This window comes from Myotis nattereri, assembly GCF_964212035.1.
Source record: "Myotis nattereri genome assembly, chromosome: 15".
NCBI lineage: Eukaryota > Metazoa > Chordata > Mammalia > Chiroptera > Vespertilionidae > Myotis > Myotis nattereri.
In genome coordinates, this window is record NC_138090.1 from 23,434,566 (window position 1) to 23,461,502 (window position 26,937).

General features: G+C 41.6%; 1 protein-coding gene across 2 annotated transcripts; it reads right to left on the bottom strand.

The window, feature by feature from the left end:
- Nucleotides 1–53: 53 nt before the first annotated feature.
- On the bottom strand, nucleotides 54–23,323 carry LOC308531471 (uncharacterized protein C16orf46). 2 transcript variants are annotated; one of them, XM_081108401.1, is made up of 5 exons: nucleotides 23,132–23,150; nucleotides 13,427–13,495; nucleotides 11,821–12,077; nucleotides 8,169–9,122; nucleotides 54–527 (listed from the first exon to the last, which is right to left on the bottom strand). In XM_081108401.1, exons 3-5 carry the CDS (start codon nucleotides 12,028–12,030, stop codon nucleotides 519–521), a joined length of 1,173 nt encoding a protein of 390 aa, XP_080964527.1. In that variant the 5' UTR covers nucleotides 12,031–12,077; nucleotides 13,427–13,495; nucleotides 23,132–23,150; the 3' UTR covers nucleotides 54–518. The 2 variants fall into 2 exon arrangements, with proteins under 2 accessions (XP_080964527.1, XP_080964526.1); XM_081108400.1 differs by lacking the exon at nucleotides 54–527 and adding an exon at nucleotides 13,260–13,316 and having other exon boundaries at nucleotides 3,190–9,122; nucleotides 23,132–23,323.
- Nucleotides 23,324–26,937: the final 3,614 nt, after the last annotated feature.

Sequence of the window (26,937 nt, forward strand, 5' to 3'; positions counted from 1 at the left end):
ATAAAAACATGCTAACAGTTTTCCTAATAGAAAATGAAAAGACACTCCATTTTAAAGTTCCTATTTTGATGTAAAGTTTTTATTTTGATAAAAACTATACACTTTACGATATAATTTTTTGGAAAATTTATTTTTACTTCAATTAATACATTTGCCAAATGTGACCATTTTATACTGTGATGGCTTTTGTAAATAATGTGGTTCTGGCTTAAGAGCAAAAAAAAAGGGGAGGTTAAAATATAAGTAGTTCTTTGGTCACTAATTTACAGGGAAATCAAATCACTGCTTCTATTTCCCTTGACATAAAGGAAATATAAAGGTAGAAAATTTTTGTAGATTTACCTGAACGATGCCATGGAAGATTTGAAGCTACTTTTTGGGAAGAAAATGTATCAGTGCCAATCTAGTTGTCAAGTTGTATTATTTTATTTATAGTGGCAAGTGACAGGTTGATATTTACATGTCATCCTTTATGGCCTTGATTATTTTTTAGTCCTCACTGGAGGATATGGTTTTTTTCATTGATCCTAGAGGGAGGAAGAGAGAGAGAAAGAGAAACATCAATTGGCTACCTTATGCACACATGGGTATGTGCCCTGACTGGAACAGGAACCAAACCCACAATCCTTCGGTGCTCGGGATGGCGCTCTAACCGCTGAGCACAGAGGCCAAGGCCTATGGCCTTAATTTTAGAGTGTCATTCTTACTTCCAGTAGAAAACTGCACTTCAAAGCCTGTCATCTAATATTGACTGTGAAGAGAACTTACAGTATTTTTAGATTAGTGCTTCTCAAACTTGTCCTCAGAAGGCTCAAGTAATTCAGGGGGCGTGGGTGGATTTAGGGATGAAGGCTTTGAAGTCCCAAGTATTGTGCAGTTTATTTCCCTTATATTTCACAGTATATGTGTGTGTGTTCTCATCTGAAGTGTGTTAAACTACCACTGATTGGATTTGACACCCAAAGAGGACAGGTCTATCTTTAGTTTATTCATAATCCAGCATCTAAAATACTTTGTTCAATGACATGAATTTTAATCCAGTTGCTAAAGCAAGATGTTGGCTATTTTAATGTTTTTATGGCCTAGAAGATAGTCTGCTAAATACTATTGTTTTGCAATGTTTACATCCAAAGGATTAAGTCATGTGAACTGTTTTTATTAGCAGATACACTGATATATTGTTTACCTATCAAGAGAGGCAGACTAGAGAGCAAATGGAGAGGATTCTTAGTTTGTCAGGGTTCTAAAACATTAATAAATGTGGGTACTACATTTAAAAATATGCATGTTTGACCCTGGTTGGTGTGCTCAGTAATTAAAGCCTTGGTCCGCACACCCAAGGGTCTCGGGTTCAATTCCCAGTCAAGGGCAGGTACCTGGGTTGCAGGTTGGAACCCCAGCCCCTGTTGGAGTATGTGCAGGAGGCAATCAATCAATGTGTCTCACATCTATGTTTCTTTCTTCCTCCCTCTCTCTCTTTCTCTCCCTCTTCCTCCTACTCTCTTTAAAAATCAATGGGAAAGCCCTAACCCATTTGGCTCAGCAGGTAGGGCGTCGGCCTGTGGACTGAAGGGTCCCGGGTTCGATCTTGGTCAAGGGCACATGCCTGGTTGTGGGCTTGATCCCCAGTAGAGGGTGTGCAAGAGGCAGCCGATCCATGATTCTCTCTCATCATGGATGTTTCTATCTCTCTCCCTCTCCTTTCCTATCTGAAATCAATAAAAGTATATATTTTTTAAAAATCCTCAAATGTCAAAAAAATCAATGGGAAAAATATCCTTGGGTGAGGATTAATAAGATATATATATGAAAGAAGCAAGTGCCCAAATGATGTGAATAAATAAAAGCATTTTCTATAATTCTTGAACTAGAAGAGTACCAATATTCATTCAGTTCTTTCAACCAACTTTTCAAGAACTCCAAATTTTATCTTACTAATAAGTACATTTGTAATTTTATTCTAAATCCACAATTTCAAAATAGTGAAGGTTGGCAAGCATAGGAAAAACTATTGCCAAGGCTCTTCCATTAATTGTTGATACTTTACTCTCAAGCAAGTTAATATTACAGAACATAAGGCTGGAAAAATAACAAAATTGAAACAAGTGATTCTCTTTTTTAGCTTATCAGTAAAATTTCAGAAAATGAAAAATTTTTTGAAAAAATGTATCTCCATGGCAATTGTCATTCTCAATGTGAACAACAGACTTTTTTTCCCTAAAGGAGTGAGCTTAATAACATGGTATGTGTCAGTAAGACCTTGTTCCAGGCCTGGCATCTTCTTACTCCTTCTGCTTGCGGCTTTTTAGTCTTTGCTTTCTGATGATCCACTGCGTTTTCCATGCCCCGGGTGAGATACTTGGTTTTATGATTGCATCTCAAACATGTTGCTGCTTAGGGCTGAATTTGATACTGATCCCTCTCCTACTTTATCTCCTTTTTCCTGTGCTGTAACGAGAAATTTAGTGACTTCAGAAAATCTAGAGTTCATGCCGCAATAAAAATGTGGCAGAAGTCTGTGCATCTGAATTAACTTATCACAAAAGAATATTTACCCTTAAAATGCTCCTCAAAAACTTTTCCCTAATTAAAAAGTGAGCCTTCGAAAATTAAGATTTTATATTACACTTTTGAGAAACCATCCAAACTTTGGCAAGTTATGCTTTAGGAGTTATTTATATTGTCTATTTCAGTTCATGATAGTAATTTTTGTTTAGCTATACTGAAGTCTGGTACTATTAATGAATTGTAAGTTAGTGTCAATTTTTTCTCTTTTTCACCTTTTTTGGTTAAGATGTGGTATATTTTTAAACTACTTAAATCACTGTTGTCTTAACAAGAATGTACCTGAGTAGTAGGTCTTCAGATTTACAGTTCTCTAAATAGCTACCATAATGAGAAGTGTCTCTCTGACATTCCATTTACCTGAAATTACATTAGGGAAATCAGTCAAAAGGATTTGGGTAAATTGCCATAGAAATTGCACCTTCACAAGTGAAGAGTATCAGGACCAGTGGTATTTGTCCCGAATTAAATGTTTTATTCAGAGATTAGAGTTTTCTTCACAGCAACATGCAGATTAAAACAAATGAAATTGCTAACAGCCCTTTCACATTGAGGACTTGGTTAATATTCATAACCCTCCTGTGGTGCTGAAAATAAGACTACTTTATAGAATATTTTCAAGTTCGCTGTTTTTAAAAAAATACATTTTTTATTGATTTCCAAGATGAAGGGGGAGAGAGAGAGAGATAGAAACAACAATGTGAGACAATCATTAATCGGCCGCCTCCAGCTTGCTCCCTGTTGGGGATTGAGCCTGCAACCTGGGCATGTACCTTGACTGGGAATTGAACCCAGGACCTCTTGGTCTATGGGATAATGCTCAATCCACTGAGACACCACAGCCAGGGAACAGAGTGCTGGTATTTAGACTGGTGCAGGGAAAATTCAGGCAAAACAGGATGAAGAAAAGAACCAGGGGCTAAAGATAGCCCATGGATTGATTAACAGGGTCTCAAGCAAAGAGCCTTAGTTCAACAAGTTACAAAGCTGAGCTGTGAGGACTATTAAAGATTGAAGATCCTTCAAGGTCCAAATAACAACTCACCATGCCCATAGGCTTTCTGTACAACTTTGAAGTCACTTATCCATTAAGGGAAATAACTGATTCAGCTATTCATATTTGATCTGATTAGTACATTCAGGAAAACCACAAATCTGTTGTTTTACGTACCTCATCATCCTCACCACAGGAAAGACATTCTCCAGCCCTCCTTCCTGCCTTATGTGGTATTTTCCACCCAGTGCTCCAACTGTCCCCCACCTGGGAGACATATTGGACCCTCCAGACTCTACCTGGCCTGACTAAACGCAATCTCTGATTGGATTCTCTTGGGGTTACAGAAGAACTTGATCCCTGATGCACATGCATACACTCAGGATAAAGAGATAATGCCCCAAAGGAGGTTTGAACTTTTAGAAACAACAATGCCTTGAAAACAAGTGGAATTGCATTCTGTGACCAGCTAGGAGATTAGCCTGGGCAGCGAGAGCATAACCTTGAGTCTCTCATGGCTCCCAGTTAGCCTAGCACAGTGGTCGGCAAACTCATTAGTCAACAGAGCCAAATATCAACAGTGCAACGATTGAAATTTCTTTTGAGAGCTAAATTTTTTAAACTTAAACTATATAGGTAGGTACATTGTTATTAACTTAAGGTACTCCTAAGGCTTAGGAAGAGCCACACTCAAGGGGCCAAAGAGCCGAATGTGGCTTGCGAGCCACAGTTTGCTGACCACGGGCCTAGCAGACAGCAGAAAAGTGTTCTCTGTGGGACCAGCAACTGCCTTGGTCTGTCCTCTGTCATGGCCACAGGAGCCCCCCTGTTTCTTACTTCCCCACCTTGCTTCTCAGGAGCCCCTAAACTATAGCACCAAGTGGACCCAAGTCCAGACACCCCAAAAAGCCCCAGATGTGAGGCCACCAGCTGTGCAGCTTGGCCTGCTTGGCCAGCTAGGGGCACCCACAGGGAGATGGGATGGGCTTCTGTGGTCTCACTGGGTCCTGAGGCTCCTACACTTAGAGGGGGAGATTGAAAGCAAATTTGATTCTGGGTTCAAATCATTTTATACCATGATCTTTGAAGTACAGGTAAATTCCACAATAGAGGCAAAGTCCAGAATGAAAAGAGAGTAAAGCTAAAAATTAGGGAAAGTCTCCCTGAGTAGCCAAAGTCCTATGTACTTGTCCAAATGTATGTAGCCAGGTCTAGAATCAGAATAGATTTAAAATCTCCCCCTTGCCCTTCAAACATGTCACCCCCTCATCTCTCTGTCAGGTTGACATTCTGTCTGTTCAACATCTCCTGCCCCTCTGGCCCTTCCTTTGCCTCACCTAGACCCTCAGCAGCATTCCCAGACCTCAACCCAGCCTCACCCAATAGGTGACCTCAGGCCCTGTGTTGGACACTACCACAATTCTGCTTTGTGATTTTTAAATTTACAAGAAAAATGGGAGTTTTGTAAAGTTTAACTCATGAGACATCCAAAAACAATAGACTGAGGGATGAAACACAGAGCTCTTCATGCTTGGTTTGGAAAGGACTAAAGGAACCAAAACCTATCTCCTTGAGATAGGAAGAAGGCCCCTGGGACCTGTATTATAACATGCTTGACTCCTTATTTCCCCTGTGAGTTTTCTTAGTGACCTAGAACCCTGATGGGGCCTGCATTCTAGTAAACATTTAGCCTTTATCTAGTCTTGGACATCAACGACCAGTTTGGGCGTCCCAATTTTCTGAATGGAAATTGGGACAAGGTCTACAATGACTTTATCCACAGAGAAACAAATGAAACCTGGGCCAATGCAAATAGTATCCCTAAAGGGACTTCATCAGGTGCATGAATAATTATCTAACAACGGGATGCCAAGGGGTCATTCTTATACATTCACAGAGGAATGTTCCACTCAATATTTTGTTGACCAAATTAATTATTTGCCCAAAAAGATGGATACTATGAATCTTTCATATATTGGCCCATTTTTTGTTCAGACTGGCCTTCCTGTTAACTCTAAATTATCTCTATACTAGGGGCCCAGTGCATGAATTCGTGCACCTTGAAAGGAACTGTGGGCCACGAGGCTGCAGTGGGCACAGGGGCGGGTCTTGGCCCATCCTTCACACCCCTGCCCAGCCCCTCCTGCCACGCCCCCCTTCCCTGGCTGCCAGCAGCCCTGCTCCTGCTGCTACCGCTCCCACGTGCTGATGACTCCAGGCCCCGCTCGCACCTGCTGACACCCCTGGTGGTCAGCACACGTCATAGTGACTGGTTGTTTGGTTGTTCTGCTGTTTAGTCTATTTGCATATTAGCCTTTTATTATATAGGATAGGTGTTTACTCCCAAATCTGTAGAATTTATAACTCTATCTCATCAAAAGGATTTTTCATAAGAAAGAGATATTAAGTTGTAACATATCAGTGTTTTTAAACTGCCTCAAGAATTCAAAAGTAGTTGGGCCAGTGTGGTTCAGTTGTTTGAGCATTGTCTTGTACACTGAAAGGTCACCAGTTCAATTCCCAGTCAGGGCACATGCCCAAGTTGAGGGTTCAGTCCCTAGTTGGGTTGCATGCAAGAGGCAACTGATGGATGTTTCTCTCTCACATTGATGTTTCCCTGTCTCCCCTCTCCCTTTCTCTCTGAAATCAATAAAAACATATTTTTAAAAAGATCTCAAAAGTAAATGTATCTAGGCTAAGTAGGTGGGGCTCCATTGCTCACTCCTGCTGGTCCATACCCTTCCCTCCCAATCAAATACTTCTGACTCTTTTACATATTGAGCTTATTATTCTGCTGTTTGTACAGGGGACGTGGAAAACCACTGACTTAGGTGGGCAGGCTGCCATTCCTAGATTGTCCTCAAAGAGTACCAGCTCCAACACCCCCACTGTCAAGAAACAGTGGGAAATCAAGGTCTTTTCTTGAGGATGGAATCCAGATGTTTCCTTCATTCGGGGAAGAAGGGATGGATGGAAGCTACAAATTGCTTCTAGACTTTAAAGAAGTGTCCAACTTAAGTAGGCAAAATATACCTTTTAATGAATGCTGTACTATAATCATTCCTGTATTTCTGGTGTTTCAAAGAAACAAACCAACAAAACAAAACAAAAACCCTAAACTAAAGAGCAATTACAGAAAGCAGATGTTTACAAATGCAGTCATCATTTAGGGAATGGAAAGTACAGAGTGCAACTACAACCTAACGAAAGCAAATTCAAACTGTAATTACAGGGCAGCTGAATGGTTATTCATTACAAAGTGGTGGGTTTTTTTCCAGAGCATTTCTCTACATAGCATTGTCACTTGGCATTTAAACGATAACTCATTTACAAACAATGTTTAATTTATAGACAACTTCAGGAAATATGCATTGGAGTAAAATGAGTGGGGAGAAGGATCAGGGGAAGGGAGAATGTAACAGCCCCATTCTGTAAGCGTCTGTCTGGAGTTCCCAAATATTAGATGCAGAGTAAGGCAGGAGGAAGCATGTGGGGTGACAATAATCACAGTGGCTTTTTTCTCAAATAATGATTTCTAACCTGCTTTCCAAGCAGGTTTTGTGGAACTGTGGCTAAAATTTCCCAGACACAGAGACTAGCATGAGGTTACAACACAAAGATATATCACTTTGGACACTTAGGATACAATAAACATGGTAAAACCATGGATTTATGTCACTTTGGACATATAGCATACAATGGGTATAGTATCCTCATGGATATAATATACAGATATTTCACCTGAATGCAAGTATGTTCATTTAGACATGGTTTGGAGTTTTCTTTTGAAACAATGTTTCAAATCTTTGTTGCAAGAAAAAAATGAGACAACCAACAGATATCTGCCGGTTTAAAAATATCAGGAAACCCTGGCCAGTGTGGTTCAGTTGTTTGGGCATAGTCCCATGCACCGAAGCCTTGCCAGTTTGATTCCCAGTCAGGGCATAGGCCCAGGTTGCAGGCTCGATCCCTGTGGGGGGCATGTGGGAGGCAGATCGATGTTTCCCTCTCACGTCAATCTTTCGCTCTCTCTCTCCCTACAAAAACCAACTTTAATATCTTTAAAAAAAAAATCTTTAAATTAAAAAGACAAGTAATAATTTGGTCCAAAAAAGGCCAGTACACTTAGCTTCAGGCACTGGGGTAGAGAAGAGCCCTTTCCTTTCCAGTGGGTTCAAGGGTGATATTGGGGCATCACCATGAGAGACCCTCTTCAGATTCCCCACCATCCACTTGGCTTCCAGCGGGAGAGAAATAAAGCAAGCAGAGGCTGAGACTGGCATTACTAGTTTGCATTTTATAAATGACTAAGCAACTGAAGCAGGTAACACATAAATATGGGTGTTCTGAGAATAAATCAAAATCCATACAATGAGTTTATTTCCTCTGGTTTTTAAAAAAAAATGGACAGAGAAGAAGGCAAGGAGGGAGAGAAAAGGATGGAAAAGGGGAAGGGAGGGAAGGGAACGGAAGAAACTAGAAGAGAATGGGGTGGGGGTAGGGGAGAAAGAGAATGAATGAGTTTCCAAAGGTGCTTATTCCCAGGAAATTATATTGTGGCAATTCAGAGGAATCTATGAGTGGAGGTGGGAATAACAACTCTGCTCACTGTGAGGGATGGCAAGAGAGGTCTTGGGAACACACTGGTCTCCAATGGACGGGGCCTGTTCTCCTGCTTGGCCTCCTTGAGAATGCACTTTTGGGTGTTCATGGGAGGTCTCAGCTCCCTGGCTTTGAATTTGGCTTTGTAGCTTTGCTCTTTCTGTTTTTGCAAAAGCTGCAGAGTCCTGAGACAGTGAACACTATTGGGATTGGGAGGGCACATCAGGTTTTTCTCAGGCAGGAGGGACCAGTGCAGGCTGCCCAGTTCTGGATTGGCCAGGAGGTTTGTCCCAACCATTGGCGAAGGAAAAGGCTGCACGCAGCTGACCTTAAGGTGACTGGCCAGCTCAAAGGGTCTCTTTCCATCTTTCCCTTCAACTATTTTCAATCCATATGCACAAGCCACACACTCATCCTTTTTCACACTCAGCACCTTCTCTTCTGGCTGCACGAGCGAGTTCTTACTCTTCTTAACCTGAACATCCACGCCATGTGGGGCTGAAGAATTCAGGGGAGGGAGAACTAAAAGGGCCTTGGAATTCAATGAGTTTGAGATGGAGGGACCTTGATCAGTCCTGCTGTTGGAGTCTTGGTCCCTACCAGTCTCTGGGATGGCCCACTCTTCCATGCACCAAAAAAACTCCTTTATTTGCAGACTTTTTTTCTCTCCCTGAGTATGAGAGGGAGAGCACATCTTGCTAATATTCCTGGAGGCAGTGGTGGGGCAGCCAGTGGGGAGCTGAGTCTGGGAGGGGCCCCCTCGATCCTCCTCTGAGCCTGCCTCAGCGAGAGCCCTTGACTCCAAGCTTCCAGCCTCAGTCTGAGGCCCAGCCTCGGGAGTCCCTTGGGAGAGACTGACACAGAGTAAGCAGCCGCTGACACTTTCTCCCACCTTCGCCTTCTTACGTTTCTTTCTGGGCCAAATGCAAGCAGTTGGAGAAGTCTTTTCCCAACCTCGAACCTGAAAATAAAGCAGCATATTACTCTCAGCTGATTGGCTGCCCCAATTTTGGTCCCATTCCCATTTTGGCCATTTGAACTAATATTTTTCTTTAAACAGATGTTGTTTGTTTTGTTGTTGTTTTTTACTTTCAATGCCTATGTTAGCCTCATATAAATAGTATTTTTAAATCTGAAATACTAGCAATAGGTTGTTTAAAATACTAAGCAATAGATTTGTAATTGCCCACTTTGATGTGCTGACTATATATTTTTTCAGATGTACATTAAATAAAAATCAATTCAAAACTATTTTTCCTTGTCGCTCCCCCCCCCCCCCCCCCCGACAGATTTTCTTGTCCTTCCAGGCTCTGTTTACCATATCCAGGAGACTGCTGCATGGGCGGGGGGTGGGGGGGTGGGGGGGGGGCACGTTGGAGGGAGAGAGGATGAGCAGAGGCAGGTCCATGCCAACAGCCCTTAGATGTGTATTTTATTTTTGTTTTTTTTAAAAAATATATTTTATTGATTTTTTACAGAGAGGAAGGGAGAGGGATAGAGAGCTAGAAACATCGATGAGAGAGAAACATAGATCAGCTGCCTTCTGCACACCCCCCACTGGGGACGTGCTGGCAACCAAGGTACGTGCCCCTGACCAGAATCGAACCTGGGACCCTTGAGTCTGCAGGCTGACGCTCTATCCACTGAGCCAAACCGGCCAGGGCTAGATGTGTATTTTAAAGCAGTTACCTTCCATAGTAAACTGAACCATCTAAACTTAAGAAAGTTTTAAATTCATAAACAGGACAGCCTGTAGCCCTGACTTACCTGGCATGGGAACATGTGTTTGGAAGGTCATACATGTGGTGGGGGCAGTATAGTAGAGCGAGTATTAGAGGAGGGCTCTGGAAGACATGATTACTTCAATTGTCAAGTGGACTTGGGCGAATCACTCTGCCTTGTCTTGCCCTCAGTTTCCACATTTATAAAATAAACCACGTAGACTGGGGTTTTTCAGCCTTGGCACAACTACTATTTGGGGCTTGTTAAGAACTGTATGTTTGTGTCCCTCCTAAAGTCCCATGTTTAAACCCTAATCTCCAATACGATGGTATTTGGAGGTGGAGCATTTTAGGTGATTAGGATTAGATGAGGTCAAAAGGATGGGGCCCTCATGATGGGATCAGTGTCCTTATAAGAAAAGGAGGAGAAAAGGAGGAGTCAAGGGACCTCTCCCTCTCCCTCTCCCTCCCCCCCTCCTCCCTCTCCCTCTCCCTCTCCCTCTCCCTCCCCCTCCTCCCTCTCCCTCTCCCCCTCCTCCCTCTCCCCCTCCTCCTTCTCCCTCTCCCTCTCCCCCTCCCCCTCCTCCCTCTTCCTCTACCTCTCCCTCTCCCTCTCCCCCTCCTCCCTCTCCCTCTCCCCCTCCTCCCCCTCCTCCCTCTCCCCCTCCCCCTCCTCCCTCTCCCTCTCCCCCTCCTCCCTCTCCCCCTCCCCCTCCTCCCTCTCCCTCTCCCTCTCCCTCTCCCCCTCCTCCCTCTCCCTCTCCCTCTTCCTCTCCTCCCTCTCCCTCTCCCTCTCCCTCTCCTCCCCCTCCTCCCTCTCCCTCTCCCTCTCCCTCTCCCTGTACACAACAAAGGCAACCATGTGAGGGCAAACCAGGAAGAGGGCCCTTGCCAAGAACCCAACCATGCTGGGACCTGATCTTAAACTCCCATCCTCTAGAACTGGGAGAAATAACTGTCTCCCAGTTGCTTAAGCCACCCTGTCCGTGGTGTTCAGGTATTGCAGCCTGAACTATACAGGGCTGGATTATTCCTTGCTAGAGTGCTGACCTGGGCCTGGTAGGATGTGGAGCAGCACTCCCTGGCTTCCACCCATCAGATGCCAGTAGCATCTCCTCCCCTTGCCCCTTGTTGCGACATTGCCAAGTGTCACCTGAGAAACAGTAGATCAAATTACTTTCTAGTTCTAAATTTAGGATGCTATTCTTGATTCTAAGAATAGTTTACGGTTAAACCCACAGGGTTCTGAGTAGAATCACTGGGACAGAAGCCTCAGGTCTCTTGGGGAATTTAATACAGTAGTTAAGGAGCTCAGGTTTTGAGTCCAGAAGAACTTGGCCACTGGCTGGGTGATCTTCAGCACATTATTTCACCCTTTGGGTGCCTTAGTATCCTTGTTCAAAAAGTGAGGCTGTTCATAATACCTGCCACATAGGACTACTGTGAGGTGGAATGAAGCACTTAATACTGTGCTTGCCAATACTGAGTGACATAAATACTCAATATCCTCATCATTAATATTTTACCTCTGTTCCAGATATTTCTATATTTAACTTTTTACACATTTTTTGGTAATAGTAACTATTTTTGAAAAAAGTAAAAAGGCTTGCATCCGAACACTGATGTTCAGGCCCTGGCAGAGTAGCTCAGTTGGTTAGTGTGTCATCCTGATATACCAAGGTTGTGGGTTCGATCCCCAGTCAGGGCACATACAAGAATGAACCAACGACTGCATAAAGGAGTGGAGCAACAAATTGATGTTTCTCTCTCTCCTCTCTCTCCTCTCTCTCTCTCTCTCTCTCTCTCTCTCTCTCTCTCTCTCTCCCTCCCTCCCTCTCCCTTCCTCCCTCTCTCAAATCAATAAAAATAAAAAAACACTTTATAAAACAACAACCACAACACTGATGTGCAAGACACCTAACTCAAGAAGATACTTACTGCTTCTTCCCATCCAGTTCCGATAACACACTTGTTGGCTTTTTCATCTTGTTCAAGCGTAATGTCACTGATATTGAGGAGACAACAAACATGGTTCTTTTCCTTTCTTTCATCTGAATAAGTACAGTTTAGTTCAGATTCTTCTGTGCTTGGAATTTGATTATTTTCACCATTTTCTAACTCTGTCTCATTTTTCTGACAGAGATCCATTACTGTGATTACTCTGATGGTTGCTTAAAGTTTTTAACATCTTCTTCCTGTAGTTTGAAATGCGGATTGAACTCAGTTTTAATTTTCTTTTTAAAGTGTAACTCAGGTGAAACATTTTCAACACATTCAGGAATAGACTCAGAAGAAATATTACAAAACCATCCATTGCCAACTATTGACAATATAAAAGATAGGTATAAGTTTAATTAGAGACTAATGGATTTAAAGACCAAAGTTGAGAGTGAAGAAAAGAGGAGAGGAAGATGTTTGTTAACAAGGCTCTATCCCTCATGATGGAGTACAGACTGTAGTAAGCAATGTAACCTCCCTACCCTCCACTCCAAAGATGTCCAGATGATATTGTGCTAATAACAAGAGCACTGTAGTGGATGTGTGTGACTTATGCACCCAGGCCTTCTCCTCTTTCTCTTCCCAACAACTCTGGATATCAGCTTGGGGATCCTTAGGCTTCTGAGGAAACTGGTAGAGCATATGGTCTAAGCTGGTCAATAAGTTCACCCTCATCCACCGTATATGACTGGTGTTTTTATTAAAAGGGGAAATTTGGACACAGACGTGCACAGAGGGAAGATAATATGAAAAGACACGGGGAGAAAATGGCCATCTACTAGTTAAGGAGAGTGGCCTGGATCAGATCCTTCCTCACAGTCTTCAGAAGGAATCAGCCCTGCCAACACCTTGATTTTGGACATCGAGCCTCTAGAACGGGCAGGCTCTGTTGTTTATGCCACCCAGTCTGTGGCCCTCTGGAGTGGCAGTCCTAGGAAACTAATACAGTAGATGATGGTGACAGTGTGATGGTGGTGGAAGTGATGACGATGATGATGCTATCTATCCTTAATTGATGCTTTTCCCAAGTTGAAAATGGGACTTGACATTTATAATCCAGTCAAAGGGTTAGAAAATTTATATCCTAATTATCAGCACAGACTTGAGTGGCAAACAGCCAGGGTTCCAATCTTATTTACTAGCTGTGTAAGGCTTAGATGAGTTACTTTTCTGGGCCTGTTTGCTCATATGAAAATGGCATGATTACAATACTTTCCCATAGACAGATGTTCCTCCTGGGGCCTGCACAAGCTACATTGATGAACTCTAATGCCTAAGCAGTGGCCACCAATGATCCAGCTGAGTGCTAATGAACAGCTAGTGCCTTCTTGAGGAAGTCCTTGCTTGTAATGAAATAGAGTCCACTGGGGACCACATACCTTGCTTTCTCTCACCCCAACATGATCCCTGTCAGAAACCCACATTTTTTTCATTTTCTGTTGAGGTAGAGACAAATAACTTCTTGTAACATATCTGTTCAATTACCGTTTCAGCTTATTTACTTAGGCTTAGAGTGGCGTTTAGATGGTAATAAAATTCCATTTACCGATGAAAGGTCAAATATCTTTGGACATCCTAATCTTTCCAGTATGACATCAGAGGAAATGAATGAGATCTGAAAGAAAAACACTTATATTACAAGTGACTAAAAACTAGAAGTGCTATTTTATTTACAAACAGCATGACTGAGGACCTGATAGGTTGTGTAAACCAGCCGGATCCTCTCATATTGTGAAATTCCACTTCAGTCACTGTGCAGGCCAAAGAAGCTCCTATAAATACATTCTGACCTTTTTCTCTTCTAAATTACAAATACATTTGTACCAGAGAACCCCTTAGACTTATCAAGTGTACAGTTCAAAAGGAAAAAAGCAGAGAATCAAAAGGAAAGCCATTTACTAAATAATAAAATAAACTTAAAACTTGAGGCTATTATAGCAAAGAAACAGATATTGTTTAGGAGAGATTAAGTAGTGCTAGAATGCTTGAATCAATAAGAAGAATGTTTATTTTTGCTTAAAGTATCTCCACTGACAAGGCGTTCACTACTTAGAGAGTCTTCTCAAGTGGCAAAATAATTTACTGGTTCTCAAACTTGGCTGCACCGTGGAATCAGCTGGGAAGCTTTATATAAAATAAAATGCCCAGACCCCACCACAGAGATTCTGATTATAATTGGACTGGGCACAACTTGGCCATCAGGGTTTTTTTTTAATGTGAATTATTTTTTAAATATATTTTTATTGATTTCAGAGAGGAAGGGAGAGATAGAAACATCAATGATGAGAGAGAATCATTGATCAGATGCCCTCTGCATACCCTCTGCCAGGGATGGAGTAAGCAAACCCAGGCATGTGCCCTGATCAGGAACTGAACCGTGACCTCCTGATTCCTAGATCAACGCTCAACCACTGAGCCACATCGGCCAGGCCGTATTTCTTAAATCACCTGAGATGATTCTAAAATCCAGCAAAATTGGAGAACTACTGCTCTGTTCAAAAGCTCTTTCTTATATTGAATCAGCACTGCTTTTCCTGGTTCGCTGCCTGGTCCTAGCTATGCCCTCCAGAGCAAGGCTCTGTGATAGGAAGCCTTCCCATCCTTGGATGGGATTAAGAAAGTTTATGTTAGTGTCGGCCTTCAGACTGAAAGGTCCTGGGTTCAATTCCCGTCAAGGGCACATGCCCGAGTTGTAGGCTTGATCCCCAATAGGGAGCATGCAGGAGGCAGCCGATCAATGATTCTCTCTCATCGCTGATGTTTCTATCTCTCTCTCCCTCTCCCTTCCTTTCTGAAATCAACAAAAATATATATATTTTTTAAAAAAAAAAGTCTATGATGCCTGGCCAGTGTTGCTCAATGGTTGAGCATTAACCCATGAACCAAGAGGTCCCTGGTTCAATTCCCAGTCAGGGCACATGCCCAGGTTGCAGGCTCAATCCCCAGTAGGGGGCGTGCAGGAGGCAGCTGACCATGTTTCTCTCTCATCCATGTTTCCATCTCTCTATCCCTCTCCCTTCCTCTCTCTCTAAAAAATAAATAAAAACATATCTTTAAAAATCGAAAGTCTATGATGCCTCTGAAGATGCTCAATGAGTTTTCTTCAGAGAAGGGCATGCATCTGAGTTTAAAGCAGTCTGTTACTACAAAAGGTTAAAGAATAATTGATACAGAGATTGCCCACTGTCCCAGCCTCCCAACAGTCCTATGAAAAAGTTCATGCATTCTTCTCTCTTTCAGGTTAACCATCTCTGCTGCCTTCAACTATTTCTCACATGCCATGAGCATATGTGAAATCTGAGAGGAAGACTATATCACTATCTCTATATATCAGTGGTTCTCAACCTATGGGTCGCAAACAATGAAAATACATCCTGCATATCAGATATTTACATTATGATTCATAACAGTAGCAAAATTACAGTTATGAAGTAGCAACGAAAATAATTTTATGGTTGGGGGTTACCACAACATGAGGAACTGTATTAAAGGGTCGAGGCATTAGGAAGGTTGAGAACCACTGATCTAGAGAGAGGAACAGCAGAGGCCAAGGATGCAATATTGGATAAGCCCGTATATTGGAGTCAGTAGAATTGGACCCAGTGAGGCCACCAGAAAAGGTTCCAGTCACATCATACTACAAAGTGTCAAAAGAAAGCCAGGTAACAATAACAACTTAATAATAAAACTTACTATAATATAGCTATTACTATGTGCAAATCTTTCCTATAAGCACTTTATATATTTGTTATAATGAGTACATTTGTATAAGCACTTTACTCATTTAATGGGGGATCATGAGAACTATATTGCCTCCTTATGACTAAAAACTAAGAATCATCTCTGTTAGTAAACATAGTATTCTTAGTGAAATGGTCAGATTCCTACATACTGGATCGCTCCTCCAGAACCCTGGTATCTTCAAGCAAGCTGGATCAAGATGCTCCACAACTAAAATAATATTGGTGGTCTTTTCCTAATCAGAAAAAATTCAGTTAGTGGAAAGGATAGTCTTAAGTTTTCTGTCTATAAGTGTGACTTCAAGTTTCACTGCCCATTCTTGTCTTCTAGCACTTGTAATGATGACAAATAGAAATGTGCTTCTTACAATTAATTATATGCAGTTTTACTTTTATGTTGGAAGACAGAAATCTGCACTGATATAATACTCATATTTTTTATAGTAAAATTATGCCTACTTTACATATTTGAAGTAAATCAAAAGTTCATACTATTCCACTTCTTGACTTCCAGTGGGCTTAACAATCTGATTCTGTTTAAGAATTACTGGTATAAAGCAAACATCAAAGTCCAGTTATTAATTTTTTTCCAAGAAAATCACATTAAGAAAACACAAAGATCATATTGTAAAATGCTACCATGGGAAAATGCATTTGCAGATGCAACTAAAAATTGGATTTGGAGTACAAAGCAGGAAGGCACACAGATGTAGGCCAGAAGGTATTAAATTCCATGACATACACTATTGGAGTGACTCAAACCAAATTATACAAAGAAGAAAATGTTGACTGAGGTCCAAGCTCCCAAAGTACATGCTTGGATAAACATGAATAAACATGAAGAAAAACTGATCAAGGAACTTAAGATATTAGAAAATGAAATAAAGATGAATGAGAATCTAAGAAACAGAGATGGAAATTCACTATGATCTAGAAAATCTCTCTTCTAGTAGCTTTTTTAAAAAAAATCCTCACCAAAGGTTATGATTTTATTGATTTGAGAGAGAAAGGGGGAGAGAGAAATATAGATGTGAGAGAAACATCAATCGATGGACTCCCATATGTACCTGACTGAGTATCGAAACACCAACCTAGATATGTGCCCTGATAGGGAATCAAACCAGCAACCTTTTGTTGTTTATGATGCTCCGACCAACTTAGCTACCCCACCAGGGCTCTAGTAGCATTTAAAGACAGAAATGGAAAGCAAATGATCAGTAAAAAAACTGTAACATAGTGTATTTTATTTTAACAATTAAAGAGAAGCCATTTTGATTTGCTTCACAATAATCATGCAAGGGGTGTGGGAGGTGTGGGGCATGTGCTGGTTGTGGTTAGAGAGATTATGATAAAATAAATTACGTTTATTTAGTCATAAGCTCTGTTTGTTGTAGATGGGTATGAGGACATATAAGTTAACTGCATTCTCTCTACTTACTTTTTTTTTTAACTTTGAACAATTTTTTATTGATTAATTTTAGAGAGAGGGAGAGAGAAAGAGAGAGAGAAAAAGACTGATTTTTGTTATTCCACTTATTTATGCATTCATTGGTTGCCCTTACCAGGGGATTGAAACCACAACCTTGGCATATCAGGACAATGTTCTAACCAACTGAGCTATCTGGCCAGGGCTACTTCTTTCTACTTTTATATGTATGAACCTTCCCATAATAATATAAAAAAAATTAAGCGCAGCTGGTGTACTCAGTGGTTGAGTGTCAACCTATGAACCAGGAGGGCAGGGTTGTGAGTTCCATTCCCAGTGGGGGGCATGCAGGAGGCAGCCCATGTGATCCGTGATCCCCTCTCATCACTGATGTTTCTATCTCTCTCCCCCTCTGGCTTCCTCTCTGAAATTAATTATATATATTAAGTCAAAATGGAGTACAAGGGATTAAAATCAATGTAAACTGAGAACAATGACCATATCTACTATTTACAAGTAGAGAAAAAACTATATGAAGTAGAGGGCACCTGACCAAGAACATAGAGAAATTTCCAAAGGCTAGTAGCTGAAGAGAAACTAAGGATAGCAGAAGACACAAGAAGAGAGAGAAGGATGTGATATTAGTTTAGAAAGGGACTTTGTATTCTCTGTATTTCTTTGATGGAGAAGGTGATAATGTGCCCAATTCATCTTAATAAAAGTGAAGTTAAAAGTTGATATTTAAAGTATCCACAAAACTCTGAATTTGGGGATTTTGTTTTGTTTTTACTTTGTCCCAGATAAGGCTCACTCTGCCAGGTTCTTTCATTTTTTTAAAATAAATTTTTATTGATTTCAGAGAGGAAGGGAGAGGGATAGAGAGATAGAAACATCAATGATGAGAAAGAATCATTGATTTGCTGCCTCCTTCATATCCCACACTGGGGATAGAGCCCACAACCCAGGCATGTTTCCTTGCCCGGAATCGAACCTGGGACCTTCCAGTCCACAGGCTGATGCTCTATCCACTAAGCCAAACTGCCTAGGGCCCTGCCAGGTTATTTTTGGAAAAGGTTGCCCTGGCTGCCTTACCAGGATACAGGTCAGTTTGGCATGGTCACTGTCTGTTAGCTAGAGCTACCTAGTATTAGTCTAGATGGGCAAGGTTATGCTGTTAATAACAAGCAATCCTAATTTCCCCCCAGTGATAAAAAACAATAAAACTTTATTTCTAACACATGCGACATGTCCATTGTCTGATGCTGTAGTCTCTGCTCCACATTATCCTCACTCTGGCATTGAACTAATGGAGACACCATAATGGAAAACCATAGCCAACTATGACAGCAAACATGGGGAATCACACACTGACTCTTAGATACTTCTGCCTGGAAGTAACATGACTACAGTTCCCATGTCATTAGCTGGAACAAGTCAGAGGATACTGCCTAACTTCTAGGAAAAGTGGGGATTATACTTCCTCCTAAATCTCCAGAAGAAAAAGGAAGCCAGATTTTGGTGACCAGTAATAATGTCTTGGTACTACACTGGTAGGTGTTTTCTGATATGACATATAAAACAGATGGTCCTTATGTACAAAGAATGTCACCACCTAAAATGTGTACATTTATGGTCCTTGAAAAGAGTCCAGGACCCCTGGGAATGAGAAGTCCTAGATCTTGGGAAGATAAGACTATGTGCCTATAACACGATAATCCTTTTCTTAAAACTTTTTTCAATTTTTTGGATTTTAAAATGTATATAAAGATATATAGGCCTAAGAATAGACAATCTTTAAAAAGGTGGCTGAGTAGTAAGATATGAACCTAACACAGGGTTTATTATTGATATTGACAAGTTGGCTTTAAATTTTAAAGGAAATGCAAAGGAACTATAATAGTTATAACAATTATGAAAACAAAATATAAAGTGGAAGAATCACACTACCCAATTAAAAAAATCAACATAAAGCAATAGGACTCAATATGATATTGGTGAATGGAAAGACACATAGATCAATGGGTCAGACTAGGGAGTCCAGAAATATGCCCACACAAGCATGGCCAATTGAGTTTTGACAAAATGCCAAAAGAGTGAAATGCATACAGGATAGTCTTTCCAACTATAGTGTGGCAACCTCTGGCCATCCATAAAAAAAGAAAAAATATTAACTCAAAATGGATCATAGGCCTAAATAAAAATCATAAAACTATGTAACTAAAAAACAAACAAACACACAGCCCCAGTGCCACAAATATAGCTTTTATGGTTGGCCCTCATAATTTTGTTAACATGAATGATTTTCCTACATTAAAAAGTGCAAAGTTTCAAAAAACAAACAAACAAACACAATCTTCTTGACCTGGGGTTAGGCACTGTTCTTAGATATGCTTAAATAATTTTAATAACTGAGAGCTCATTATTTTATAAGCTACTTTTTCCATTTCAGTGGCAACTTTAAAATTGAAATGTTCTCCAAAATAAATGGATGAACAAAATAGATCCAGAGACACAGAAGCATGGAACAAACTGATGAATTTCTGAGGGAAGGCAGGGGTGGAGGAATGGGGAGGGGGTGGGAGTAATTGCCTGGGAAACTTATATGTATACTAGAGGCCTGATGTACAAAATGCATGCAAGGGCCTTGGCCCTGGCCCCTGCCCACTGCCGCAGGAGCCGGGGGCCTCTGCTGCCTCTGCTGTGCCCTGCTCCCCACCCCTTGCCTGCTGTGGCTTTGTCCAAAAGGAAGGACATCTGGTCTAATTAGCATATTACGCTTTTATTATTACAGATATGCATAGCCCATGGACCCAGACAACGAAGTGGTGAAGGCCTGGGAGGGGCAGGGTCGGGGTGGCGGGGGTCAATAGGAAAAAACAAACAAACAAACGAAGGGGATATCTGTAATACTTTCAAAAATAAAGATAATTTTTTTTTAATTGGAATGTTCTCAAATCAAGGCATCTGCAAGGCTTAAGATTTTGCTTCTCAGTTCCTGGCATTCCTCCCAAAAGCAACACATGACAATGCTGAAAATATCTGAAGATAGTTCTCATTTCTTCAGACAAGAATCTCAAATTCCCTCATCTTAAGAATGCACAGTCACTTACCAATGTCTTTAAAATGTAGTATCTGGAAATTAGGACAGTACTTTAAATTCGGTTTGCCTAGAAGTATCTGTTTTGAAACCTGGATCCCTTTGATCTACCCCTATTAATTCAACAAAGATTGCTATATGTTTTAAATGCTATATCCCAATCTTTTTTTTTTTTTGAAAGAGAGAGGGAGAGATAGAGATTTGTTGTTCCAATTATTTATGCATTCATTGGATTGGTTGAATCTTTTTTTTTTTTTAAATTGATTTCAGAGAGGAAGGGAGAAGGGGAGAGGGAGAGAGAGAGAGAGAGAGAGAGAGAGAGAGAGAGAGAGAAATATCAATGATGAAAGAGAATCATTGTTTGGCTGCCTCCAATGGGGTATGGAGCCTGCAACCCAGGCATGTGCCCTGATGAGGAATCGGACGGTGACCTCTTGTTCACAGGTTGACTCTCAACTACTGAGCCACGCCAGGACAGGCCATTGGTTGATTCTTGTATGTGCTGTGATCTGGGATGGAACCCGAAACCTTGGCATATCAGCACAATGCTCTAACCAACTGGGCTACCCAGCCAGGGCTTATATCTCAATCCTGAATAACACTGAGTTTAAGGTCAACTATAACTTCTAGATTTTCTAATATGAATTGTTAATAATCCCTGTCTTCTTGACTTCATGCCCATGCTGTTGATTTCCTTTAAATATTTTTTTTTTCTGCCGAAACCAGTTTGGCTCAGTGGATAGAGCGTCGGCCTGCGGACTGAGAGGTCCTGGGTTCGATTCCGGTCAAGGGCATGTACCTGGGTTGCGGGCACATCCCCGGTGGGGGATGTGCAAGAGGCAGCTGATCGATGTTTCTCTCTCATCGATGTTTCTAACTCTCTCTATCTCTCTCCCTTCCTCTCTGTGAAAAATCAATAAAATATATTTAAAAAAATAAATAAATAAATAAATATATTTTTTTTCTTCTAATTTGCTAGATGTAGACATCCAAATTGATCAGATTCTTCTAAGAAATTTTTTTCTTGGTTTTTCGATCATCACCCCAACCTGCTTAGATCATTCTGAATCATTTCTTCCAACTCCTACTTTAAAACTTCATTAATTCAATAGACATACCTTCTGTAACTTCATCTAAATCACTGATATAAATGTTGAGGAGAGGATAAAGGACAATGTCCTATGGATATCTGTGGTATTGGGTATTTACTAATTATCCAACCTCATACACAATTATCTGGCCTACATTTCTACATGCTACAGGATTCCTGATCCATCTATTTAGGCAACACCACTAAAAACAAAAAGGAATCTTACCAAGAGTTAAGGAAATTTACATTTACATTGATGTCCATTAATTTTTCTTACATTTATTATCTACATTAGGTATGAAGAATATGTTCCAAATTATCAGTTCCAAACAAGTAGTGGCTACCTAGGGTGTTGTGTTGAGAAGGATCATAAGACTTGGCCACTATGGGAAAGAGTTCTGTGATTAATGAAGACTGTCAGGGAACAAATAAGGATGGTGGTTGCACATTTGCCACATATTTGCCATTGCCTGTCTACATAGTCAGGCAATCAATTAACAGTGGGGTGATGTTGATGCGTCAGAAGTGAAAGGCCCATGGTTTTTAAGTCAAAAGCAGGCTGTAATCCCTCAAAACTCCTTACCACTTCCCTGGCTCTACACACCATGTCTCCACACCTACCCTCATCTTCCTAGAAGTTTCAGGTTTAAAGGAATCGAGTCCATGTCAGAATTTCAGCCAGGGAAAGATGGGTTTCTGGCAGCTTCACTTGGATTTCTAAATGGATGTTCCTGTGGACCTTATCATTGTGTTGAAGAAATCAATAAATAGAAACAGCCATGGTGGAAGCTGTTTCTTTTTCTTCCTTCCTTTCTTTTCTTTCTTTCTTTTTTAATCCTCACCTGAGGATATTTTTCCACTGATTTTTTTTTTTTTGAGAGAGAGAGAGAGAGAGAGAATGGAAAGGAGAGAGAAACAAAGAGAGAAATATCAATTGGTTGCCTCCCACACGAACCCCAACCAGGGCAAGGGATCTAGGGATTGAGCCTGCAATCAAGGTACATACCCTTGCCTGGAATCAAAGCTGGGACCTTTCAGTCTACAGCTGACATTCTAACCACTGAGAAAAACCAGCCAGGGCTAGTTAAGTTTCTTAATACAGAGCTAAGCTTCACCCATGTGAAGTGGTCTTGAAGATTGACCTGGGCATGCTGATCTATAGTTTCTGAAGGAAACTGTCATTGGGACTTCAATCTGGTTTATAATTTTGAAACACAATTCTGTAAGTTGAAATTTTGCCTCAAAGTTAAGCATAAGCGCCACCCAATTTGAGTAAATTGTTTACACTTTTAAGAGTATAAGTCTTACCTCCCCATGTTAATTATGTGTGCCTTATGCTTATTATGTGCCCACAGAGCACAGCAGCTTTGATTGTTCATAGGAGTGCAGTTCCTACAACGATCTGTCCTCGGATCAGACCATTTTTATTCCAATCACAGTCTACAACTCTTCCACTTTTTCCTTTCACATTCATTCACTCACTCAGTGCCTATCAGATGCCTAGGACTGGGCAGCTCTCATACAGCTTACAGTCCACCTGAAAAACAAGTCATCAAACACAGACCCAACCTGTCTCTCCTAAAGGAAAGGCTCTGCCCTTTCCCTTAATAGTCCCTCCCTTCCCTCAGGCACCCCCACTTCTTCCTGGATCCTTCCTTCTTCCTCATCTACCTCCACCCCTTCCAACCGCAGTTCCTACCCAGCCACAAAAGATGCCTTCTCTTCTTTCAAGAGCTAACCACTCCAGCAAGACTTCCCTATTTGCCTCACCAAGCCCCACCCCTTCCTCGACTGGCTCCTCCCTCATAGGGACCCGCCCTTTCAGCGGCCCCTCCCACTGCCCCACCCACACCGTGCGGCTGCTCCCCAGGCCCCGCCCTCAATCCCAGTGCTGGTACCTCTCTCTTCTGCATCCCCGTCTCAGAGGGCAGCTTCTTCTCTTACTGGGCAGGGCTCTCGCTCTGCTGCGCGTGAAGTGGGATGGGGCCTTGCACTGGGGGCGGGGAAGCGGCCGCCGCCACTCACACCCTCACATGTGGGGCCAGTGCGGTGGAAAGCCCCCGGCAGCTTAGTCTTCGCCGGCGGCGGGCGACAGTTGCCCCGGGTTACGACGCACGAAAGGGAGGGGTGGTGGGCGGGCCCGCGGGGGCTCATAGCGGAAGTGACGCAGGGCCCGTCTCGCGCAACAAACTGAGGGCGGGAGGCGACGCTGGCTGTCCACTGTGAGCGCGTGCTCCCAGCAGGCTCTGCGCGGCCGCCCGCCCTCCGCCGCGGGGGAAGCTGCCCCGAGGCCAGGCCCGCTGCTGGAGCCAGAGGCGGCGTGGCGCGGTACGGTGGAGCCATAAACGCCAGTCAGGGGAGTGAGCGAGGGGCTGGATGCCCGCCGGATCCTGGAGTTAGAAAGCGAGGGCCCTTTCGACTGGCTTCTCCTCGGAGACACAGGGCCCCTCACCAGACAGTCTTGCTCTGGCGCCGAATTTTTCTGAGGTGAGGCCGCCGTGTTCATTGCAGGATGGTTAGTAGCGTGCGAGCCCAAAATGTCCCCGACGTTGCCAGGTGACCACTAGTCTCCCCTCCCCCATGAGAACGATGGTGCTAGGGTGATGTAGGCCAAAAAACGTAATAGTAGGATCCATTGGCCTCCTGCTTACGTGCCTAGACAGTACTAGGTTGAATCCATTGGCAGTACAACCAACACTTCCTGAACTTGTGTAGCCGTACAGCTCTGTGAAGTGGGCATTGGGAGATTTTTTTAAAAAAAAGACAAATGAAGAAAAGTAGCGTCACGTCCTTAAATCAACGGAGGAACTCTTTGAAGATAGTGCAGGGCTCTCCCACCTTCGGTGCTGGTACATTTGGGCACCCAGAGGTGCAGCCAGGGGTGGGAACCTATGCCTAGGCATTAGGTGGTAGAGCGTCGACCCAACTCAGGTTTGATTCTGGTTTTAGAAGTGTGACTATTTCTGCTGTTGAAAAATATTAGAATGTAAGTCCTTTAGAGCAGTGGTTAAAAGGCATTTGGAAAGACAGCTACTCCTGCCGTAGGTGGTTTGGCTCAGTGGATAGCGCGTGGGCCTGCAGACTGAAGGGTCCCGGGTTCGATTCCGGTCGAGGGCACATGCCCCAGTTTCGGGCTTGATTCCCAGTAGGGGGCGTGCAGGAGGCAGCCAATTAATGATTTTCCCTCATCATCGATGTTTCTATCTCTGTCTCCCTGTCCTCTCTGAAATCAATAAAAATATATTTAAAAAAAGACAGGTACTTCTGCCTTTTTTACGGAACATAATTAGAAAGCCTTTAAAGCCCATGCAAAGACTATTTTATATAACGTCTTCGAATATCACATTCTACGATGTTAGAACAAAGTACTTGTATAGAATCTGTTTTAAGTTATCATTTCTTTACCTAAAACATACATATTTGGATAATTTGCTTTCACAACCTGGAAGGAATGGTATGCCTGCATGCTTCTAAAAAGAACTGTAGACAAAACTCATACCCCATTGCAATATTTTTTTGTTAAAACATAAAATTTTAATCTTAAACATAAATAGTAGCCAAGGATGTAACATGCAGAGTATCATGAAAGCACGCATTTTAAAATGTTACATTACTCTTTTAATAGTATTGAAAGAAATCTAAATTTAATGACAATTTGATACCTATCAACATTTATTTTAAAATACATGAATAAACTAAAAGATGGAAATTTTTCTTTTGCTTTTTCTCCTTAAGTTTATAATTTTATTTTTATTCTGCATCCTCCACAGAATTTTATTCTAATATCCAGGTTTTTCATAGAGGTAAGCTGAGATACCTTGTTCATATAAAGATGCACATGAAAGTGGTTTTGTTATAGCAGTCTCTTAACTTTTTAAAAAACTCCTTTCCACACCAGAAATCACATGGTGAGCAACAAAAAAAAAAAATTAATGATCTATCAGCTGACAGTTTGGTTGGGTCTTACTTTAGTTCTATTGAAAACAAAATTTAAAAACATCTGTTTAGCAGAATGTTATCCACTCATTAAACCTACTTTCTCAATTTCTGAGAAGTATACCAGTCTTAACTAAGATTCACTAAATGATTAATTAAACTTCTTGACTGAAGGTACATGTGAAAGTTGGAAGATCTGGTAACTGATTTCCTTCACACTAGTCAGGCCTGCATGTATTAAATGTACTAGTAATCACTAATGAAATCTAGCAGGTAAAAGCCTGCTAGCATGATTGAGTAGAAACATTAAGGGATGAGTGTGTTTGGCCAGTTGTTTATAAAAAGCCAATATAGATTGAATCAAGATATCAGTAGTTTTAGTACAGTATCTCAGAGTTGGCAAAGGGATGTTCCCAAAACAGAGAAAGATGGGGTCAGGAGGTATATGGAAACTATACTTTGTGCTCAATTTTGAGCCTAAATCTGCTCTTAAAAAATTAAGTCTATTTAGAGGGGGAAAAATACTGGTGGTAGGTGGTCAGTACTAAAGCCATGTTGCAGGAAAAAGATTTTAATCTTGATGTAAAGTGAGGGCCTTTTCTGAGGAAGGGAAATGTGTGATTGAGTCTGTAATAGATTGTAGAGCAGTAATGAAGGCAGTTATAGTTAGCATGATTGTCTATAAACTGAAGGTAAGCAGTACATTTTATCAGCCCCCCCAAAATTGGGGAAATTTAGAAAAATTCAAAATTTCTATTTTGCTAAGTTGATCTGAAATACCAGCCTCATTTTCACGTTAGCATGCCTATGCAGAGCCCCCTAGTGGTTTTTCATTAAAAATACTGTCAACTGGCCCTAGACCAGCGGTTCTCAACCTGTGGGTCGCGACCCCTTTGGGGGTCAAACAACTCACAGGGATCATCTAAGACCATAGTAAAACACATATATAATTATATATTGTTTTTGTGATTAATCACTATGCTTTAATTATGTTCAGTTTGTAACAATGAAATGGGGGGCCACCACAACATGAGGAACTGTATTAAAGGGTCGCGGCATTAGGAAGGTTGAGAACCACTGCCCTAGACATTTGGCTCAGTGGATGGAATGAGTGCCCAGGGACTGAAGGGTCCTGGGTTTTATTTTGGTTAAGGGTATGTACTGGGTTGCAGGTTGGATCCCCAGCCCTGGTTGGGGCGCCTGGCCTGAGGGAGATAACCAATCAATGTGTCTCTCTCACATTGATGTTTCTCTCTGTGTCTCTCTTCCCCTCCCTTCTACTCTCTCTAGAAACCAATGGAAAAATATCCTTGGGTGAGGATTAACAAACAAAAAATACTGGGAGATGATATCAAACTGCTCATCTCTTTCAGACTACAATCACTGATGTACTTTCACTTTAGAAAGGCCATTTCTGTTTCCCACCTTTATAGAACATTCATCCTTCCCCCTCCCACCCCCCACCCCCCGTTCCCATTTAAGTATTTTTTTAATAGTAACATTTGCTAAAAAACTGATAAAGATGGAACCAGGAAATGTGAAAATCCTAACCATGACTGCCCAGCTTTTTAACAATCACTTATTCTCTCCATCACCTTATCTGTGAAATGGTGGTAGCTATCTACCTCTGGTTATTATTATGCGCATTAAAGAAGGTAATATATGAGAGCACCTTCAAAACAAAAAAGTAAAATGTATATAATTACTCACCCATTTTTATTTCCAAAGCAGATAGTCAAATTAATTACCCTGAATAATAATTACAAAA